The sequence below is a fragment of the Colossoma macropomum genome, unplaced genomic scaffold (genome assembly GCF_904425465.1).
Source record: "Colossoma macropomum unplaced genomic scaffold, Colossoma_macropomum, whole genome shotgun sequence".
In the NCBI taxonomy this organism is placed as follows: Eukaryota; Metazoa; Chordata; class Actinopteri; order Characiformes; family Serrasalmidae; genus Colossoma; species Colossoma macropomum.
In genome coordinates this window covers 11620266-11636782 of record NW_023494795.1, presented here as the reverse complement: position 1 = coordinate 11636782, position 16517 = coordinate 11620266, and the positions used below count along the sequence as shown (strand labels likewise).

Below are 16517 nucleotides of genomic sequence, written 5' to 3'. Positions count from 1 at the left end.
ACGGAGCTGCTCTCCTCCTCTCACAGTTTTACTCCTCATTGAAGAGCTGGACCGGGCGCGTGCCCGTTCTCTCTGTGACGCGCGCATGGGCCGTCACAGTGTTTGTAATGTAATGAGATGCTGAAATGTCACACTGTCATCACACACATACACACACACACACACACACACACACACACACACACACACACACACACACACACACACACACTTTAGTGTTAGATGTCAGCGGAGTTTATTTACACACATTCAGTGAAGTGTATTGAGGTCAATTAGCCTCCTTTCCCATATAAAACACTATAGTCCACTGCTGAACTGAAATAAAGGAGCAAATAAAGTATATAATCTTGAATGTTACACTTAATCCACAAATGCACACAACCTGTTATTGTCCAAATCTGAAATTTAACATATAATCCCTAAACTTGCCTGAGCAAACATTTATTTATTTTTTTTTAAATTGGTCCAAGGTTCAAGAGGCTTTGTTGTCATTTCAGCTATATACAAGTACACAGTGAAATGATCCAACATTCCTCCAGGATCATGTTGCAACACAGGAACACAAGGGCGAAACAATACAATATGCACAGTGCAGACAGTACAGTGCAATAAATACAAACACAAAGCCAGTACATGGTGCTGAGAGTATGTACATTGTGCAAAGTAGGATGTTACATACTATGACATATTAGCAGATTAGCAGATAGTCTAGTATACATGAGCATAGCAGTCACTGAGATAGCAACCAGAACAGACATGGAATACAATATTTGGTTGATACAGTATTCTAGCAGCCAATATTGTTAAATTAAGTAAAATGTGCAAAAATGCAAGAAGTCAGATATTGTTAAGAGAATAAAATGTACAAAATTCAAGTAGTCAGATATATAAGTTTTATCAAGTGAAGTATTTCAGTGAAATGCAATAATTGTATGTAAATACAGTGTCACAGACAACAGACAGGTCAAACCTAAAATGCATAAAAGTGAAATTTTCACTTAAATTAACGCATTAATTTCACAGTTTTGATCAGAAGGAGCTACTGCTTTTTAACAGAAACAAGAGAAAATCTAAGTTGATTGTGAATAATGGAATGAAAATTACAAAAACATTCAAATGCACCCATAAAGGTTTATCCAAAGTATAACAATAGAAATTTTCAACACTTTAGATCTAAAATGATCTGATCTTGGTCTAACTTGAGACCAATTTTGGTCTCAATTTAGACCAAGATTAGAACTATATTTGTGGATTTTTGCATTGTCATGCTAAATTTAGGGTTGAATAAAAAAAAACTAAACTTAGAACTGCTATTAGATATACCTAGATATTACATTTTATGTAAAATTTAGAAAATAAACAGTAATTGTGCAGTAAACTATGCAGAACTGTGTTATCTGTAGAGGATGTGTACTTATTTTCATTTAAAACATATATGTGTCTGTGTGTGTATGTGCATATATGTACACTCACTGAGCACTTAATTAGGAACACCTACTCATTCATTTGATTATCTAATCAACCAATCATGTGACAGCAGCGTAGTACATAAAACAATGAGAAGGGTCTGGCTGCAGATATGCACTCTCAGCCTGACATGCACTGCCAGCCCATTAATGACGTCAGTGCCGCTCTGTCAGGCCAATTTTTTGTTGATTTGATAAGCAAAAACAGCAAATCATGTACTATCGAGCAACGAGAGTTACATAATGAAATGAAATGTGATAATTTACAAAATAAAACCTACCACAACGATGAGACATTATGTCTGATTTATTAGAAGAAAAACTGAACTACCACTGAAACTCATGGGGCGGAATAATGCAGATAGGACAGCAGCTTCAGGCAAAGTTCACATTAACCATCCTGGGATTTTCACACAAAACAGCCTCTAAGGCAGGGGTACATAACTCCAGTCCTGGAGGGATGATGTGCAGCATAGTTTGAAGGTTTTCCTGCTCAAACACACCAACTTAACCTGATAATTAACAGATACAGTGGTGCTTGAAAGTTCATGAGCCCTTTAAAATTTTCTGTATTTCTGCATGAATTTGATCTGACTTCATCAGATTTTCATACAAATTCTAATAGTAGACAAACAAAACCAAATTAAACAAATGAGATGAATGTTTTCAATCAATTGGATGGCAATAAGGTGTAAGTGATCACCCTGTTTTATTTAAAGAACTGGGATCTATTACTGTCTGATCTTCACAACACAACATGGCACGAACAAAGAAGATTTCTGAGGAACTCAGAAGAAAATATGCTGATGCTCGTCAGGCTGGAAAAGGTTACAAAGCCATTTCTAAAGAGTTTGGACTCCACCAATCACAGTCAGACAGACTGTGTACAAATGGAGGAAATTCAAGGCCACTGTCAGAGCCCCCAAGAGTGGTTGACCAACAAAGATCACACCAAGAGCAAGGCGTGTAGTAGTCCACGAGGTCACAAAGGAACCCAAGATAACTTCTAAGCAGCTAAAGGCCACTCTCACAGTGGCTACTGTTAATGTTCATGAGTCCACCATCAGGAGAACACTGAACAACAATGGTGTGCATGGCATGGTTGCAAGGAAAAAGACGCTGTTTTCTAAAAAGAACATTGCTGCCCATCTGCAGTTTGCTAAAGATCACAGGGACAAGTCAGAAGGCTTTTGGAACAATGTTTTGTAGATGAATGAGACCAAAATAGATCTTTTTGGTTTAAATAAGAAGCGTTGCGTTTGGAGAAAGGAAAACACTGCATTACAGCATAAAAACCTATATTCCATCTGTGAAACATGGTGGTGGTAGTATCATGGTTTGGACCTGTTTTGCTGCATCTGGGCCAAGACGGCTTACCGTCATTGATAGAACAATGAACTCTGAATTATACCAGAAAATTCTAATGAAAAATGTCAGGATGTCAGGACATTTGTCCAAGAGCTCAAACTCAAGAGAACGTGGTCATACAGCAAGAAATCGATCCTATATATACATATATACACACACACACACACACACATATATATATATATATATATGTATATATATATATACATATATGATTAAGGTCAGGACTTTGACTTGGCCATTCCAAAACATTAACTTTATCGCTGCTGTCAGATCAAAACCTTGTACCTCAAAAACTTTACTTTATTTTTATTAAAAAGTCAATGTAACTAGACGTTTTGCATTTCTTTTTGTCCATTCATCAAGAGATACACACACTGTGTAAAGGGCAACAGGTACTTTTATATTATGTCAAAAAACTGGAAAACAACAAAAAATGAGACACGAGGTTTTGTTCTGTCAGCAGCCCCTATGGTGTCGGACCAAAACCTCCAATCTCCATTTTTAGTTTTTCAGTTTTTGACAGCTTTTGAAAATACCTACTGGACCAAAACAAACCACCCAAAATTACTTGGAAAAATGTCTGGTTCCATTGACTTACATTAAAAGTGAAGTATGTTTTTCTTCTCCTGTAAAGTTACCATTTTGGAAATACGAGGTTTTGCACATGTTATATATCCGTTTCTGTCTCTGGAAGAATGACTGTTCCTTTATTTGGGCTCCCCTATTTTGGGAGAGCGCATCACAACTCCTGGTGGCATCCTACGGCTCAGACCAAACCATCTGGAGTATGGCGGGATATCTGCGTATTTATCAGTTTTCTTTCGGAATATCCTCTGTACCGTCGTTACGGTGGTTTATATTGGCACAGTTTTGAACTCAGTGCTCGGTGTGTGAGTGTGTGTGATTTATCAGTGTCGTATCTGTGTGAGAGAGTGTGTGAGTGGTACAGTCCAGTGAGCGCTCAGCTCAGCGCAGCTCTCTGAACACAGCGCAGGGAGGGAGGGTCAACATGGCGTCCGAGCAGGTCTGTTTTTATCCCAGATCCCTCATTGCGTTAGTTAAACTATCTTCCCTTAAACGCGCTGGTTATGGATAGAAATGTATCTGCCGTTTGCCGGGTTTGTCTCGGAATAGTCATGTTCAGTGAACGAGTCGTCTTTGTTGGGTTTGTGGTTTTATGCGCGGTTCGTGTCCAAAGCGTTTATGGAAAAAATGACTTAATGAGAAACTCAGTTTCGGGCTCTGTTGTCGTTTTGCTTCAGCTGGTGTTTCAGTAGATCATTTTGTTGAGCATAAGGGACGAGTGATATACTGTCATTTATTATTTAACGTTAGTCTCCGACTGTAAAACGGGAGCGTGTTGTTTATTTTTAGTCCGTTACCCATATTACCCTATTACCCCTACTCACCCACTCACAGACAGACAGACAGACAGACAGGCTGGAGTCACACATTACTGACAGAGAGAAAAAGCGCCCCTGTGTGTCTCCTTAAAGCTAACCATACACTAGAAGACTTTGAAAAGACTTCTGAAAGAGTCTGACACCCTCTCACATCTAAAGACAGTGTCACGTTTTTAGTCAGAGACTATGATTTTCCAAAGACTGGGAATCTTGCAGTGTCACTATTTACAAGACTGCAACTACATTTTTGAGATTATACCCCCATCATGCACCTGGTGGGAATTTACAAGCAGATAAACCCTTTTCCTTCCACTCTATAGTGATACAGATGGGAAGATAAGCTGGCTGGGCGTGTAAAGATCTGGTACTCAGATTAGTTCACTATAGAGCTGTGTACTCTGGCAGATCATCACCCAGAATCTTTAAATTAACCTGAAAAATGCTTTTTTAATTTGATATAAAGATTTACACATCGCAAACTAAACCATATGAAACAAACAAACAGAATAAAAAAACCAGTGTAACAGAAAACAGAAAAAAAATAGAAAAAAGATGGATGATTCTTCAGTAATGCCATTCTTAAAGTCCTCTGCACATTTCCTTACCTGTTACAGGCTCAGTGAAGCTGAGCTTCAATCAATCAATCAATCATTGATTGATTGATTGAAGCTGAAATATCAAAACAGTCAGTTTACAGTTTAAGTTTTTATGATTATTGTATTGAATTGCCGTTTTTTACAGAGATGTCAGGCAGTCACGCCTGCATTCTCTCTCTCTCTCTCTCTCTCTCTCTCTCTCTCTCTCTCTCTCTCTCTCTCTCTCTATCTATCTATCTATCGCGCAGCGCACCTGCACTCACCCACAAGCCCTCACGCGCGCCCCTGGCACGTCACTATTTGCGTGAGCCAAGACTTTAAACTTACGATAATATTAAACACGGCTGATTTTGTCGCAGCGTTAAGACGAGAAAAAGACTGACTTAAGACCGCCAACTTGACCACCTTACACCAAACGATCGAGCGCGAAGTGACTCTAACAAGACTCTCGTGATTTTATTCCGACATGGATGTTTGTCTGCGACAGTGAAATCGCTTGAAAAGTCGTTTGGTGTAAGGCCGGCATTCAGCATCAAAAGGGTCCTCATGACTTACAGGCACACTGACCTTTTTTACATGTATTTATGATATTTATACATTGGTTTCCGAAGACATTTGCTTTTAAGTGCACCTTATGAAAGAGAATAATATCATAATAAAAGTAATTAACTAGCTTTAACTTGAAATCGCTTCTTCAGGTTGAATGGCTCTCTTATAATTATCTCATGTTTACTTAGAGCTCTTAACTTACTTACATGGTTTCAGGTCGCCCTGATTAGTCAGAGCACCTTACCGTTATGTATGTAGCAGATCTAACTCTAACTGTAAGTTCTCATAAGCCTGATAATTATTATTAGAGATGTAATGTAATAAAGGTCTGTCAAACCTTTCTAGTAGTTCTCCACCCTAAGCTATTCAGACTTGATAGCTGTTTGTAAAAAATCCCTTCAGACTGTCAGTCAGTACAAAAAAAGTGAATACAGAGCAATTTTCTTTTGGTTTACTTTATATCTTTGCTCACATTGGGTTTGACAGCAAAACCATTCTGCCTAAGTACCATTTGAAAGGGAATTCATTCAATTTTGCAACGTTTTTGCATTATTAAATGGTTAAGATGGTAAACAAAGTCGTTCAGAGTCGTTTAATGTGAAATCTTCCCTTCCAGAGAAACTTACCAAGTCTGAGTTCTTCACAGTGGTCTGAGGAACCAGACTTATGAAGGGTTTTATGCTTCTAAAAGCTCCCTCGCAGAAAGTTTATGATATAAAATGATTATGAACACGCTGCTTGTTGCCTCAGACATTGTTTTAGGATAGTTTTGAGAAGGTTTTGGCATAAAACATATTCTCTTAAAGCTATTTGTTGCAGAGAGGTACATGCAGGGTATTGTAGGGCAAAAAAGTCCCATATTTTCAGTATCGCCGAAGTTTGTCCATTTATTTATTTTCCCTTTAGTTTGTTAGGACATTGTCGTATGTCTTGGAAAGTTGAGACATGCAAATTATTATGCAAATGGATTAGGACTTTGAGTAGCCTAAAGTGCTTTATTTGGCATTGAAATAAAGTACCAGACCTTGGAAAGCAGGGACAGTGGTCTGTATGTTTATATAAGCTTGCTCGATTACAAATCTGAAGGAAATTTCCAAATCGATCAAACCATTTAGCTAAATAGCAAGTTGTTACATAGGTCTACTAATTTTACAAAACCATAGAAAAACCTAATTTGATTGTGAATGAAAGTATAAAAATATGTCATCAAAACAAATTCCAACAAGTACTGCTGTTAGATGTTTATTCAGAGTACAGCTATACAAAATATTATCACTGTAGACCAATCAGAATTAGTTCAGTGGCAGTTTTTCTTATTAATTGTTGGACATGAATGGGTTAATAGAGATGCACGTGATACTGGCACAGTGCTTCAGTAGTATTGGTTATAGAGTTGCTGAACTGGGTTCATGATGTTGCATAATGCTAATAGTAATAATAATAATAATAATAATTACTGACACATCCATCTACATACTTAGGACCTACACCAAAATCTAGTCATATCAAAATTTTTCTAGGTATTGACAGAAAATCAGAAGTGTGTTGATGTGTCCTTCGTATTTAATATGTCCTACCTGTAGGAAAGCTCGAATGGGCCAGTGAAGAGGTCCATGCGGGAGAAGGCCATTGAGCGGAGGACTGCGAATAAAGAACACAACAGTAACTTCAAGGCTGGATATGTCCCCATAGAGGAGGAGAGACTGCACAAGACGGGGCTGAGGGGTCGAAAGGGCAACTTTGCCGTGTGCTTCATCGTCCTGCTCTTCCTGCTCGCGCTCATTAATCTCATTGTGAGTGGAGCTGCAGTGCATTAACAGTGAAAGTGAGATTTGTGTTCAGTCATGTGTGGTAAAGGCCATGTTGTTGCCTCTGAGTGTCACTGTTATTTTTTATGTGGATGTTTCATAGACTTACCTTAACGTCTCCCCTCATACTGCTTCTTTCTTTCTCTGTATCAGATAACTCTGGTGATCTGGACAGTAATTCGAATAGGTCCCAATGGCTGCGACAGCATGGAGTTCCATGAGAGTGGTCTGCTGCGTTTCAAACAGAAGGCTGATATGGGCGTGGTCCATCCGCTACACAAGAGCACTGTGGGAGGGAGGAAGGACCAGGACCTCGTCATCACTGGCAACAACAACCCGGTGAGTCTGGAGGATATATGTTTAGTCTTGGCCTGGGTACTTTTTTACATTTTATGTAGTTATACACATGCTCAAATTAATTTACTGACGTCCAAATAAGTCACGCTCGAAGTTTCATTGTTTCATTCATTGTTTCTGTGGTATCCTGTGAACTAAACAATTTACTTATCCACTTACTCAGCCTGCATCAGTTTAGCCCCGCCTATTCATGTTGAAGTTATAAGGAGTGTTTCAGCCCTGTGTGATTTTTGAATGAGGCCCAATAAAGAACAGCTAGAGAACAGAGCTCATTTATCTTACATCTGTCTTAAAAAGCAAAAAAACTGTTTGATTCTTAGCAATAAAGAGAGGTTTATAAATGGTCCTGTAAAAATGAATAATTCATGAATGAATAAAATCATTTTTGGTACATAAAACCACACCTATATTATAAGTGGACCTCAAAGGAAAAAATTAAATTTAAGAAAAATGTACAAAATGGGTCCTTTAACTCATCCCAATGATATTGGATGGTGCTTCATCACTCCAGTAAACACAGTTCTACTGCTCCACAGCCCAGTGCTGGGGCACTGGGCCAACACTTTCCATTGGGCATGATGACTATAGGCTCATGTGCAGCTGCCTCAGAGCATCTCATTGTATTGGCAGCATACATATCTCTGTGTGCGCAGTTGAGCACCTCTGTCAGTATTAAGTGCACCTTAAAGTACCTGAATTCACTAATTAGGAGTGTCTAGACACTTTTGGACATACAGTATATATTCATTCAAAACAGTGTTAATGAGAGTAAATAATTGTTGCTTTTTTACTCCATGAAGCTCAACTCAGTGACTCAGTAACGTTGAATTTTATTATTTGTGTGTGTGTGTGTGTGTGTGTGTGTGTAGGTAGTGTTCCAGCAAGGCAACACCAGGCTCAGCGTTGAGAAAGACAAGACATCTATCACCAGTGATTTAGGCGTTTCATTCACAGACCCACGCACTCAAACTACATTCTTCAGCACAGACTTCGACAACCACGAGTTCCACCTGCCCAAACAGGTCAAGGTTCTCAACGTGAAGAAAGCCTCCACAGAAAGGGTGAGCATCTGCATCTGCACAGCATAAACATACCTGTAAAACATAAACACACCTGCAGCCTTTTTCACTGTTGCATACTTCTTCTAATGTACAAGAATATTAACAGGTACATAATGTTAATGTAAACTCATAACGCTAAAGAAAATAATATAAATGCTCATTTATAAGGTGGTAAAGTGTTGTAACTTAGAAGTATAATGTTTAGGGTTTTTTTGTTTTGTTTTAATTACACTTATTTCAAAATTTTGCCGTTACAGAAAAGACTTCAGCATCAGGATGAACATTTCAAGTCATTGCTTGACATTACAAGTCATTACAAGATAGAAATCTGAGAAAACACTGCTCAGAAACCAGCTGAATTTATTGAGATTCAGGATTGTTCATCCCCACAGCTACCAACCTACCGATGCTGAATTTAAGAATTTCCACCACCAAATAATGCACAGTCACGGGTTGGTGACAGTAGGCTGGGTTTAATGTTTTCTGTAGGTTTGTTTATATCTGTAGTCTATATTCCCTCAGTCTGGACCAAAGCAGGAAATGACACATTGTTGAATTTTAGTTCTACTTCACACTAACATATTGAACATCAAATCAAAATATGTAAACATAAATCATATAGATAAGAAGTGATTAGAGAGAATTTATAATGTATCAATGTTGTCCATGTTATAAAACTGATTTGGTTATTGAATGAATGGAATTGTGGACTCTAAAATGAGTGAAAAGTGGCTTAGCGTTGAGAATAAATTATAATAAATGTAATTTCCAGAAGGCGATCAGATCTTAGGGTAGATAACTTGACAATTACAATTACAACTGACAGTTAAAACTGAAGCGATCCGTTCTGTGATGACCAATTCAGAGCTCAAACACATCCATCAGGGATTCGTCTGTTTCAGACAGTGGAGACAATAGTATGTTCTGTGTTTGATCAACATAGCCGTCTTTCATCCATGCTGCGTCTTTTCTTCAAAAAACCTGCTCAAGAATTCGTTTGGAAGTGGGTCCGCTGGTGTGATGCCCACCAGGGTTTGATTGGTAGCATTCTTACTCGTCCTAATGAACCGCACTAACGCACCAGGGTTTGTTATAGTTGAACCGTCATGCCCTAGGACAGATAAGAAACTATAGGTCTGAACACACACGCCCTCTAAGACTAGGGTAGACCTAATTAATAAGAAATCATGGAGGGTCCTTGGGGCTTGTCGGGACCAAGGGCTATCGCCTTCAAACCCAGGCCTCGGACATAATATTAAAATCTTTAATGCTGACTAAACACTAATTTAATTCTTAGTCCTCAAAAAATATCAAAAAGGAAAAAAGACTTCAGACGCTGAGTTCACGGAAAGAGGTCAAAAGGCGGCTTCTTTATTTGAGCATCAGGTGGCACAAGGTTTCAAGAGACCCAACTGGCGAATACAATGTTGGGACAACGCCTTTTTATACCCTTATATGGAGTGCTATAATGTCACCTCATTGTTCTTATCGAACTTGATGTTCCATTAGTTTCCATTAGATACAAAACCCATTCATTATTTAGCTCCCCTTATTTCCAGATGTATACAACATTTCTTTTTAAAAAGCTAAAAAGCTGGTTTCATCCAGTTCGTACCAGTCCATCCCATCCTACAAGGTTATTCTTATATGATATCATGATATTATAGTTCGCAAGGTTCGCTCGGGCACCTGCGTGTAAGTTCAGAGAGCTCACTAAAGCTGGAATGCCTTTCCTATGTTACATCTTAGTGAGAAATTAATATTTCCTTTTAGTCAATGCTTAACTATCTGATTATTGATTACATGCTAAATCTGTTTGATTATTGGTTAAGGGTTTATTTATTCAAAATTTTAAATCAGGCTTTAAGAACTTCCCATAAATACTGTACATAAATGCTAACTTGACTGACAAAGGTATTGCTTTCAGCATCTTTAGTGACATAAAGGAAGTTTTAACACATACATAAATTTTGTGCTTTTACAGATCACTAGCAACGCATCCTCTGACCTCATGATCAAAGGTGACGGCAAGGCAATCATCCGAGGCAACGAGGGTGTCTTCATTATGGGCAAGACCGTCGAGTTCAGGATGGGCGGTGATATCGAGCTCAAAGCTGTGAGTATTGTCCTTGTTGCCTAGAAGCTTCCCAGGACATTGATTACTACTTGAGTTCCAGGGATTTTCAGCACTGACAGTGGGACTTAATCCAAGACTGCTATTGAGTATAACTGCAGTTTATATACTATTGTGTACTGCTTTACGTATAATTTGGAAAAACTATTTTTCTTTACTAATAACATGCAGTGAGGTCTACCAGTAATCTCACCATCATAAGACACAAGAATTGTTTTACTGTACAATTACTTATAGTATATCATTACTATCCAAAGAAAAATATGCATCTCCAAAATAGTAACTATACAGGAGAAGAAAAAACATGCTTAACTTTTAACATAAGTTAATGTAAAGAGATTTTATTCCAAGTAATTTTGGAGTATTTCTGTTGGTCCATTCATTGTGACATGTTCACACAATGTCAAGCACAGCTCTTGTTAAGCTAAAAATGGACAGAAATGGCAATACATTTTTTTTTTGGACAGTAGTGATATAGCATAAGTAATGTAGGTAGCGATGTGTATGTATCTAGTAAATTAGATTAGTTTGTGTTTTTCTTTATACGAATAGTATATATTATAAAAGCAATACTTTCGAAGAAGCGCAGAGATTCTAAATCGTTCTGTGTTTCCCCTTTTTTGTGCAGGAGAACAGCATTGTCCTGAACGGCTCAGTGATGTTCAGTCCGTCCCGTATTCCAAACACCTCTTCGGGCAGCGAGCTGTACTTCGATGAGGGTCTGGAGAGGTACAAGCTGTGCATGTGTGCTGACGGGACTCTGTTCAGAGTTCAGGTCAAATACCACAACATGGGCTGCCAAACATCAGACAACCCCTGTGGAGCGGCACCACACTGAGAGAAGGGGAACGCCACTGGAAATGTTCACACACACACACACACATACACACACACCTGTCTGTATTATAGAGAATCCCTGTAAATATCAGTTACAGAGATTTGGGCTGTCAGTATCTATCTATCGCTAACTATGTCCATAATTGAGTAATCTACTGATTATTTTTACAAATAATGGGACAGTCTGTTTTTTTTTAAAGGCCAAATGGGATGATTGGATTAAGTGAACAGTATCAAACCATTCATGATTTTCCAAATTACAAAACATTGCGTTTGGAAAAAGACAAACTAGAACATCCTTAAAAATACACTGCTATTCAAAAGTTTGGAATCGCTCTCTAAAAGTTTGGAATAATATAATACCAGTTTAGTTGCAGATAAATGTATGAGATTGTTCTAATATGCTAGTCCTGTGCAACTTCTCAGAATTGAAATAAATAGTATGATGCTGTAAATAGAAATTATGACACCCTAGATGTGTCCAGAATGATGAATGGAACGAAGTAGAAGTTCTAAAATAACTATGAAAGCTGTAGATCTAGAAATAGAAATTTTAATGAATCATTTTTGATAATGGAGGTTAGTTGAGTAATCGTGACAGCCCTGCAGGAGATGGCTGTGTATTTCACAAGATTCACAGCCATGCTTAAATACAGCTCCATCCACTGACATGATTATATAAAACCATACCTACTAACAGACCTCATCACCTTATGATGTGTGTTCATCTCACACACAGTCTGAAACTGGCACATACACTCTCACACATTCATATAATGTTCACTCATAACCATAAACCTTATCATGCATAAGCACTCCCTCTTTTATTATAATGTTTTGGCCAAAGAACTCTCTGACTTTTATCACTAAAGCCAACTTCAGTAGGAATAAATAATGCATTTTTTTGTGGAATGCGGTATCAGGGAAGGTCTTTAGATGTTTTAGAGGTGGGCAAATGTCATATATTTAGATAGAAGATTGCAAAAAACAAGAATTTTGTTTTACGAGTGTGATGACTCATGCTTAATATCAACAGTGACATAAACTAACAAGGTAAAAAGGTCATTTTTAATGTCAGATTGACTTTGTCACCTCTGCAATCTTTTACAGACTTTGAGCTTCCTGCCCTTTCGCATCACTTTTGTTTTTGTTTTGTTTTGTTTTGTTTTTAATGAAGGATTTATGAAGATTTCTGTTGGATGTATTTATAAGCAGCCTGGGCAGTATTATAGCAGTGTTTACCAAGCCTTTGTGGAGTGACTGACATTGTAACATGAAAACAACAAAGTTTCTCTAATATAGCACCTTCAGGACTTTCTGCTTCATCAAACAGGAATCAGCCCTCCTGCTAAACTCAAGCCTGTCGTTCTTCTTGTTCAGGCAAATAAGAAAAGTGAACTGTAACAGGATTTACTTTGTCCAGCAATTTCAGCACATTCATGATGAACGCCATCACTGAGATTCACTCCACTCGCGTCTTCCTCAGTGAAACTTTCATCTTTTTGTGGAGCTAGAGCCTGTACTGCATCGGGTCTTACATCCCTTCATAGCAGTGGTTCCCAGCCTGGTCCTTAGGACCACCCATGCAGTCCACATTTTTGCTCCAACCCAAATTGCAGCACATAGGGATGATGGAAGAATGTGGACCAATCTGGGAGCCCCTGTGGGCTGGGTTGGGAACCACTGCTTCATAGGATATGTTCCACTGTTTTTTGTGTATTCACACAGGTGTATTTAGGCAGCTAGTCCTGGTAACAGATGCCTTGAGTAAATTTGCACCTGAATAGAATGGAATCTGATTGGTTTCCCATCCAAGCCAATCAGATACCTTTCTGAAGATTGTCCTGTTTGTGCAACCATCAAACAAAAAGTTTATCTTAGATGTATAGTTTGCTAGCTTGCAAAGTTTCTCAGCTATAAAATGGAAATTAACCCTTGTGTGGCTTTGATGTGTTTGTTACTCAGTGGTCTGGCGGACCCACCACATTATTTCTTTTTAAATCAATACAGTCAGAACCATTTATGTAAAATATCAGATGTTTAAAATATCAAAAGTGACCAGCGTAGGGTTCTCCTTTAGCAGCTGTAGCCAGTCAGCAGCGTGTCCATGTTGTCCCCCCTCACAGACACACACACAAACACACACACACACACACACACACACACTAACAGCAGGCCGTGTAGGAGGAGAACAGAGTGAAGGACACAGCACCTCCACACTTTTACTCCCCGCGGTTTCACCCAACACCACATGTGTAATATAAATGTGTGGGGGCTGAACAGAGTGAAGACACTGAAAATGTGTTATTTTATATGTTCTTCACAGAAAATGAGCAAAGACCAAGAAATCTGGGGTTGAAATAATAATAAATTACATCATTTTACTTTCGGTAAACATTGAAAATGGGTCCCACAGACCTGAACACCACACAAGGGTTAAAGAGCATGAATTTAAAATCAATTTTGAACATGTCCTTTATGGCTGTGATTGACTAGAAAAAACAGACATCCTTCAAGAAAGAGGGCTGATTCCATTGCAGTGGCTACATGAATCCAGGCAAAATTATATCTTCTGAAATTCAAGACTTGTTGGCAGCTGAAAGAAGTGATGCATTAATGTTACTTGATCTGCATTTGTTCATCATTTACACAAGAATGAGATACATTACATAAACACAGTTATTACCAAAAGTAAGCAAATGGAAAGACTAAATGTGTTGATGTGATATTTTGTCAGTGTGGAAATGATTTGATCAAGTAAATTCAGTGCATCGGTTTTGCAGACTCAGAACAAATTTCAGCTCATTTCCCAAGGAGCCTTTTCGCAGTGTTGAGTGCTTAACTGTGCTGAGATGTGCAGGCAGACTTTGTCTGGTGTTAGGAAGGATGGGGTATTTGCAATATCACTTAAGTCTTCTACAGTATGCAAGAATGAAAGTGTGGAAGCAATTATGATAGTATTCTGGATTGGGTTACAGTATTTTAAAACATCTCGTTACCACTATAGAGATATTTAACACTTCATATAATGCTGTGTTACTGTTTTGACAGTGTTCTTCGCAAACCTGTGTGTTGTCATGACTTCCCTTCTTGCCTGTGCCACATACTTGTTTTTCAGATTTTTTACAGTTTTTACTCTCAACCGTAAACACTGAATTGGAGTAAGCATGGTTGAGCATCTCCGTCCTACACCTGCTATTGTTTTGCACCAGATTTTAAGTCTATAATACATATATACAGATACATATAAAAGCTGATATGTTACAGTTTCATCTGAAGTGTCTTGCATTAAAAGTGCCCAGTTAAATGTAAGTTTTTCAGAGTGCCATACGAATAAAAGTATTTTACGCTTGTGCTGCAAAAACGGGCATGAATGCACTTCAGCTTAATGAAGTTATTTTTTCAGCTGATGCGGACGCGTGTTGTGATTTGAATAATACCTTTTGATAAGATGACCGTAGAAAGCATCTGTGTTTAATTTGCTTGATATTTTGTGCAATATAAGGCTTATTCATGTGTTTGGGTCTCAGTGTTCATGTGTGGTATTTATTTGATGTATTTTTCTGTTTGTTTTGTTAAACTCCAAAGTGTTCAGATGACCGTACTGCATTTTTACTAACGGCTGTTAACTCTGCATCATGTTTAAGTCGTTTTTATCTTCATCTGAAATGGAGAGGTTTGTTCTATTGGTTTGGTGTTGTGTGTGCACAGACAGGCAGTTGTGCAGCTCCATTTTTAAGTGGTAAAAACAGTTACATTTTTCATGGCAGTGTTTGCATTGGATACAAATAAATAAATAACTACAAAAAAATAAATGTTGGATTAATTTTAAATGGCATGTGTAGCTTTTGTTTTTTGTTGTTATTGTTTTTTGTAAAACTACACCAAAGGTGAGGAGGATTTGGCATTTATGGTTAATCATTTAATAATACGGTACTGTGCAGAAGGCAAAGGCCACCAAAATTACACAAAGCCTCAAACACTGAATGTAATATCAAGTCTATCAGTATTTCTTTTGTGCACCTTACTGCCACTTTAACTCCTGCATCCTGCCAGTCTTAAAACCAACCAGTTACAGCTGGTTTAACCAGTGCTGTGTCCCCTCCAACAAAAACTGTTCCCAAAGGACTCAGACATCATGTTCCCCTTCAAAGAGACACCAACATTTACACAAACAGCTGCCTAAGCACATATTCAGTTGTTGAGGGCTCTGTGTAATTGTCTGTTAAAAAATGTACTGTTGGTTTCCTGACACTGAAAAATGAATAACTTGTAGAATAACTTGTATTTAAAGACCATTTTGACTAGAAATTAAATAAAAGAAGGGTGGTCATTGTCTTTTATACAGTACTGTATATTGAGGGCCATAAATCATACATCAACTATATAATAATATGCCTTTCATAATAATATGAGTGTATATTAATTTATTAATAATAATATATTACACTCCTGCTATCAGAATATATTAAGTACTGTGAAAAATACATTCATACCTACGTTGTAGTACAAGGTCTCGGTTTTGTCTCAGGCTTGATATCATTTTGACTCAGAAATTGTTCTCGAGACCAGCCGAGTGTGATGCCTCTGTTTGAGCTAATTAATTGAAACTTTTTACAAATATGAATACCTTTATTGTCATTGTACAAGTGCAGTGAGATTCAGTGTGTACCTAAATCGAATGAAATACCAATTAAAATAGAATAAGATAACATAAATTAGAGATAGACAGCATATTTACAAAGGAACAAATATGCAAGGTGCAGTACAGCCTGAGGTGCATGTGGACAAGCCTGTGGCATAAGTATGTGCATCTTCTGGGGTTGGGGGTAGTAGAATAGTTCAGGGTGGAGCACCATGGCTGGAATATTGCAGTACAAAAGTGACATGCAGTCAGTAAACAGTGGCCATATAGCAATAGGCAGTAGCAAATGC

The 16517-nt window shown here is 38.0% G+C and overlaps 1 protein-coding gene across 1 annotated transcript; it reads left to right on the top strand.

The window, feature by feature from the left end:
- Positions 1-3769: 3769 nt before the first annotated feature.
- On the top strand, positions 3770-15412 carry sgcb (sarcoglycan, beta (dystrophin-associated glycoprotein)). Its single transcript, XM_036581468.1, has 6 exons — positions 3770-3861; positions 6969-7178; positions 7347-7532; positions 8420-8611; positions 10596-10727; positions 11374-15412. The coding sequence occupies exons 1-6, from the start codon at positions 3847-3849 to the stop codon at positions 11581-11583; spliced, it is 945 nt and encodes a 314-aa protein (XP_036437361.1). The 5' UTR covers positions 3770-3846; the 3' UTR covers positions 11584-15412.
- Positions 15413-16517: the final 1105 nt, after the last annotated feature.

Bases quoted from the DNA above. Each gene is read 5' to 3' on its own strand.
- sgcb (XM_036581468.1), top strand. The intron at 7,179-7,346 runs GTGAGTGGAGCT...TCTCTGTATCAG, and splicing joins TCGCGCTCATTAATCTCATT to ATAACTCTGGTGATCTGGAC. The intron at 7,533-8,419 runs GTGAGTCTGGAG...GTGTGTGTGTAG, and splicing joins TCACTGGCAACAACAACCCG to GTAGTGTTCCAGCAAGGCAA.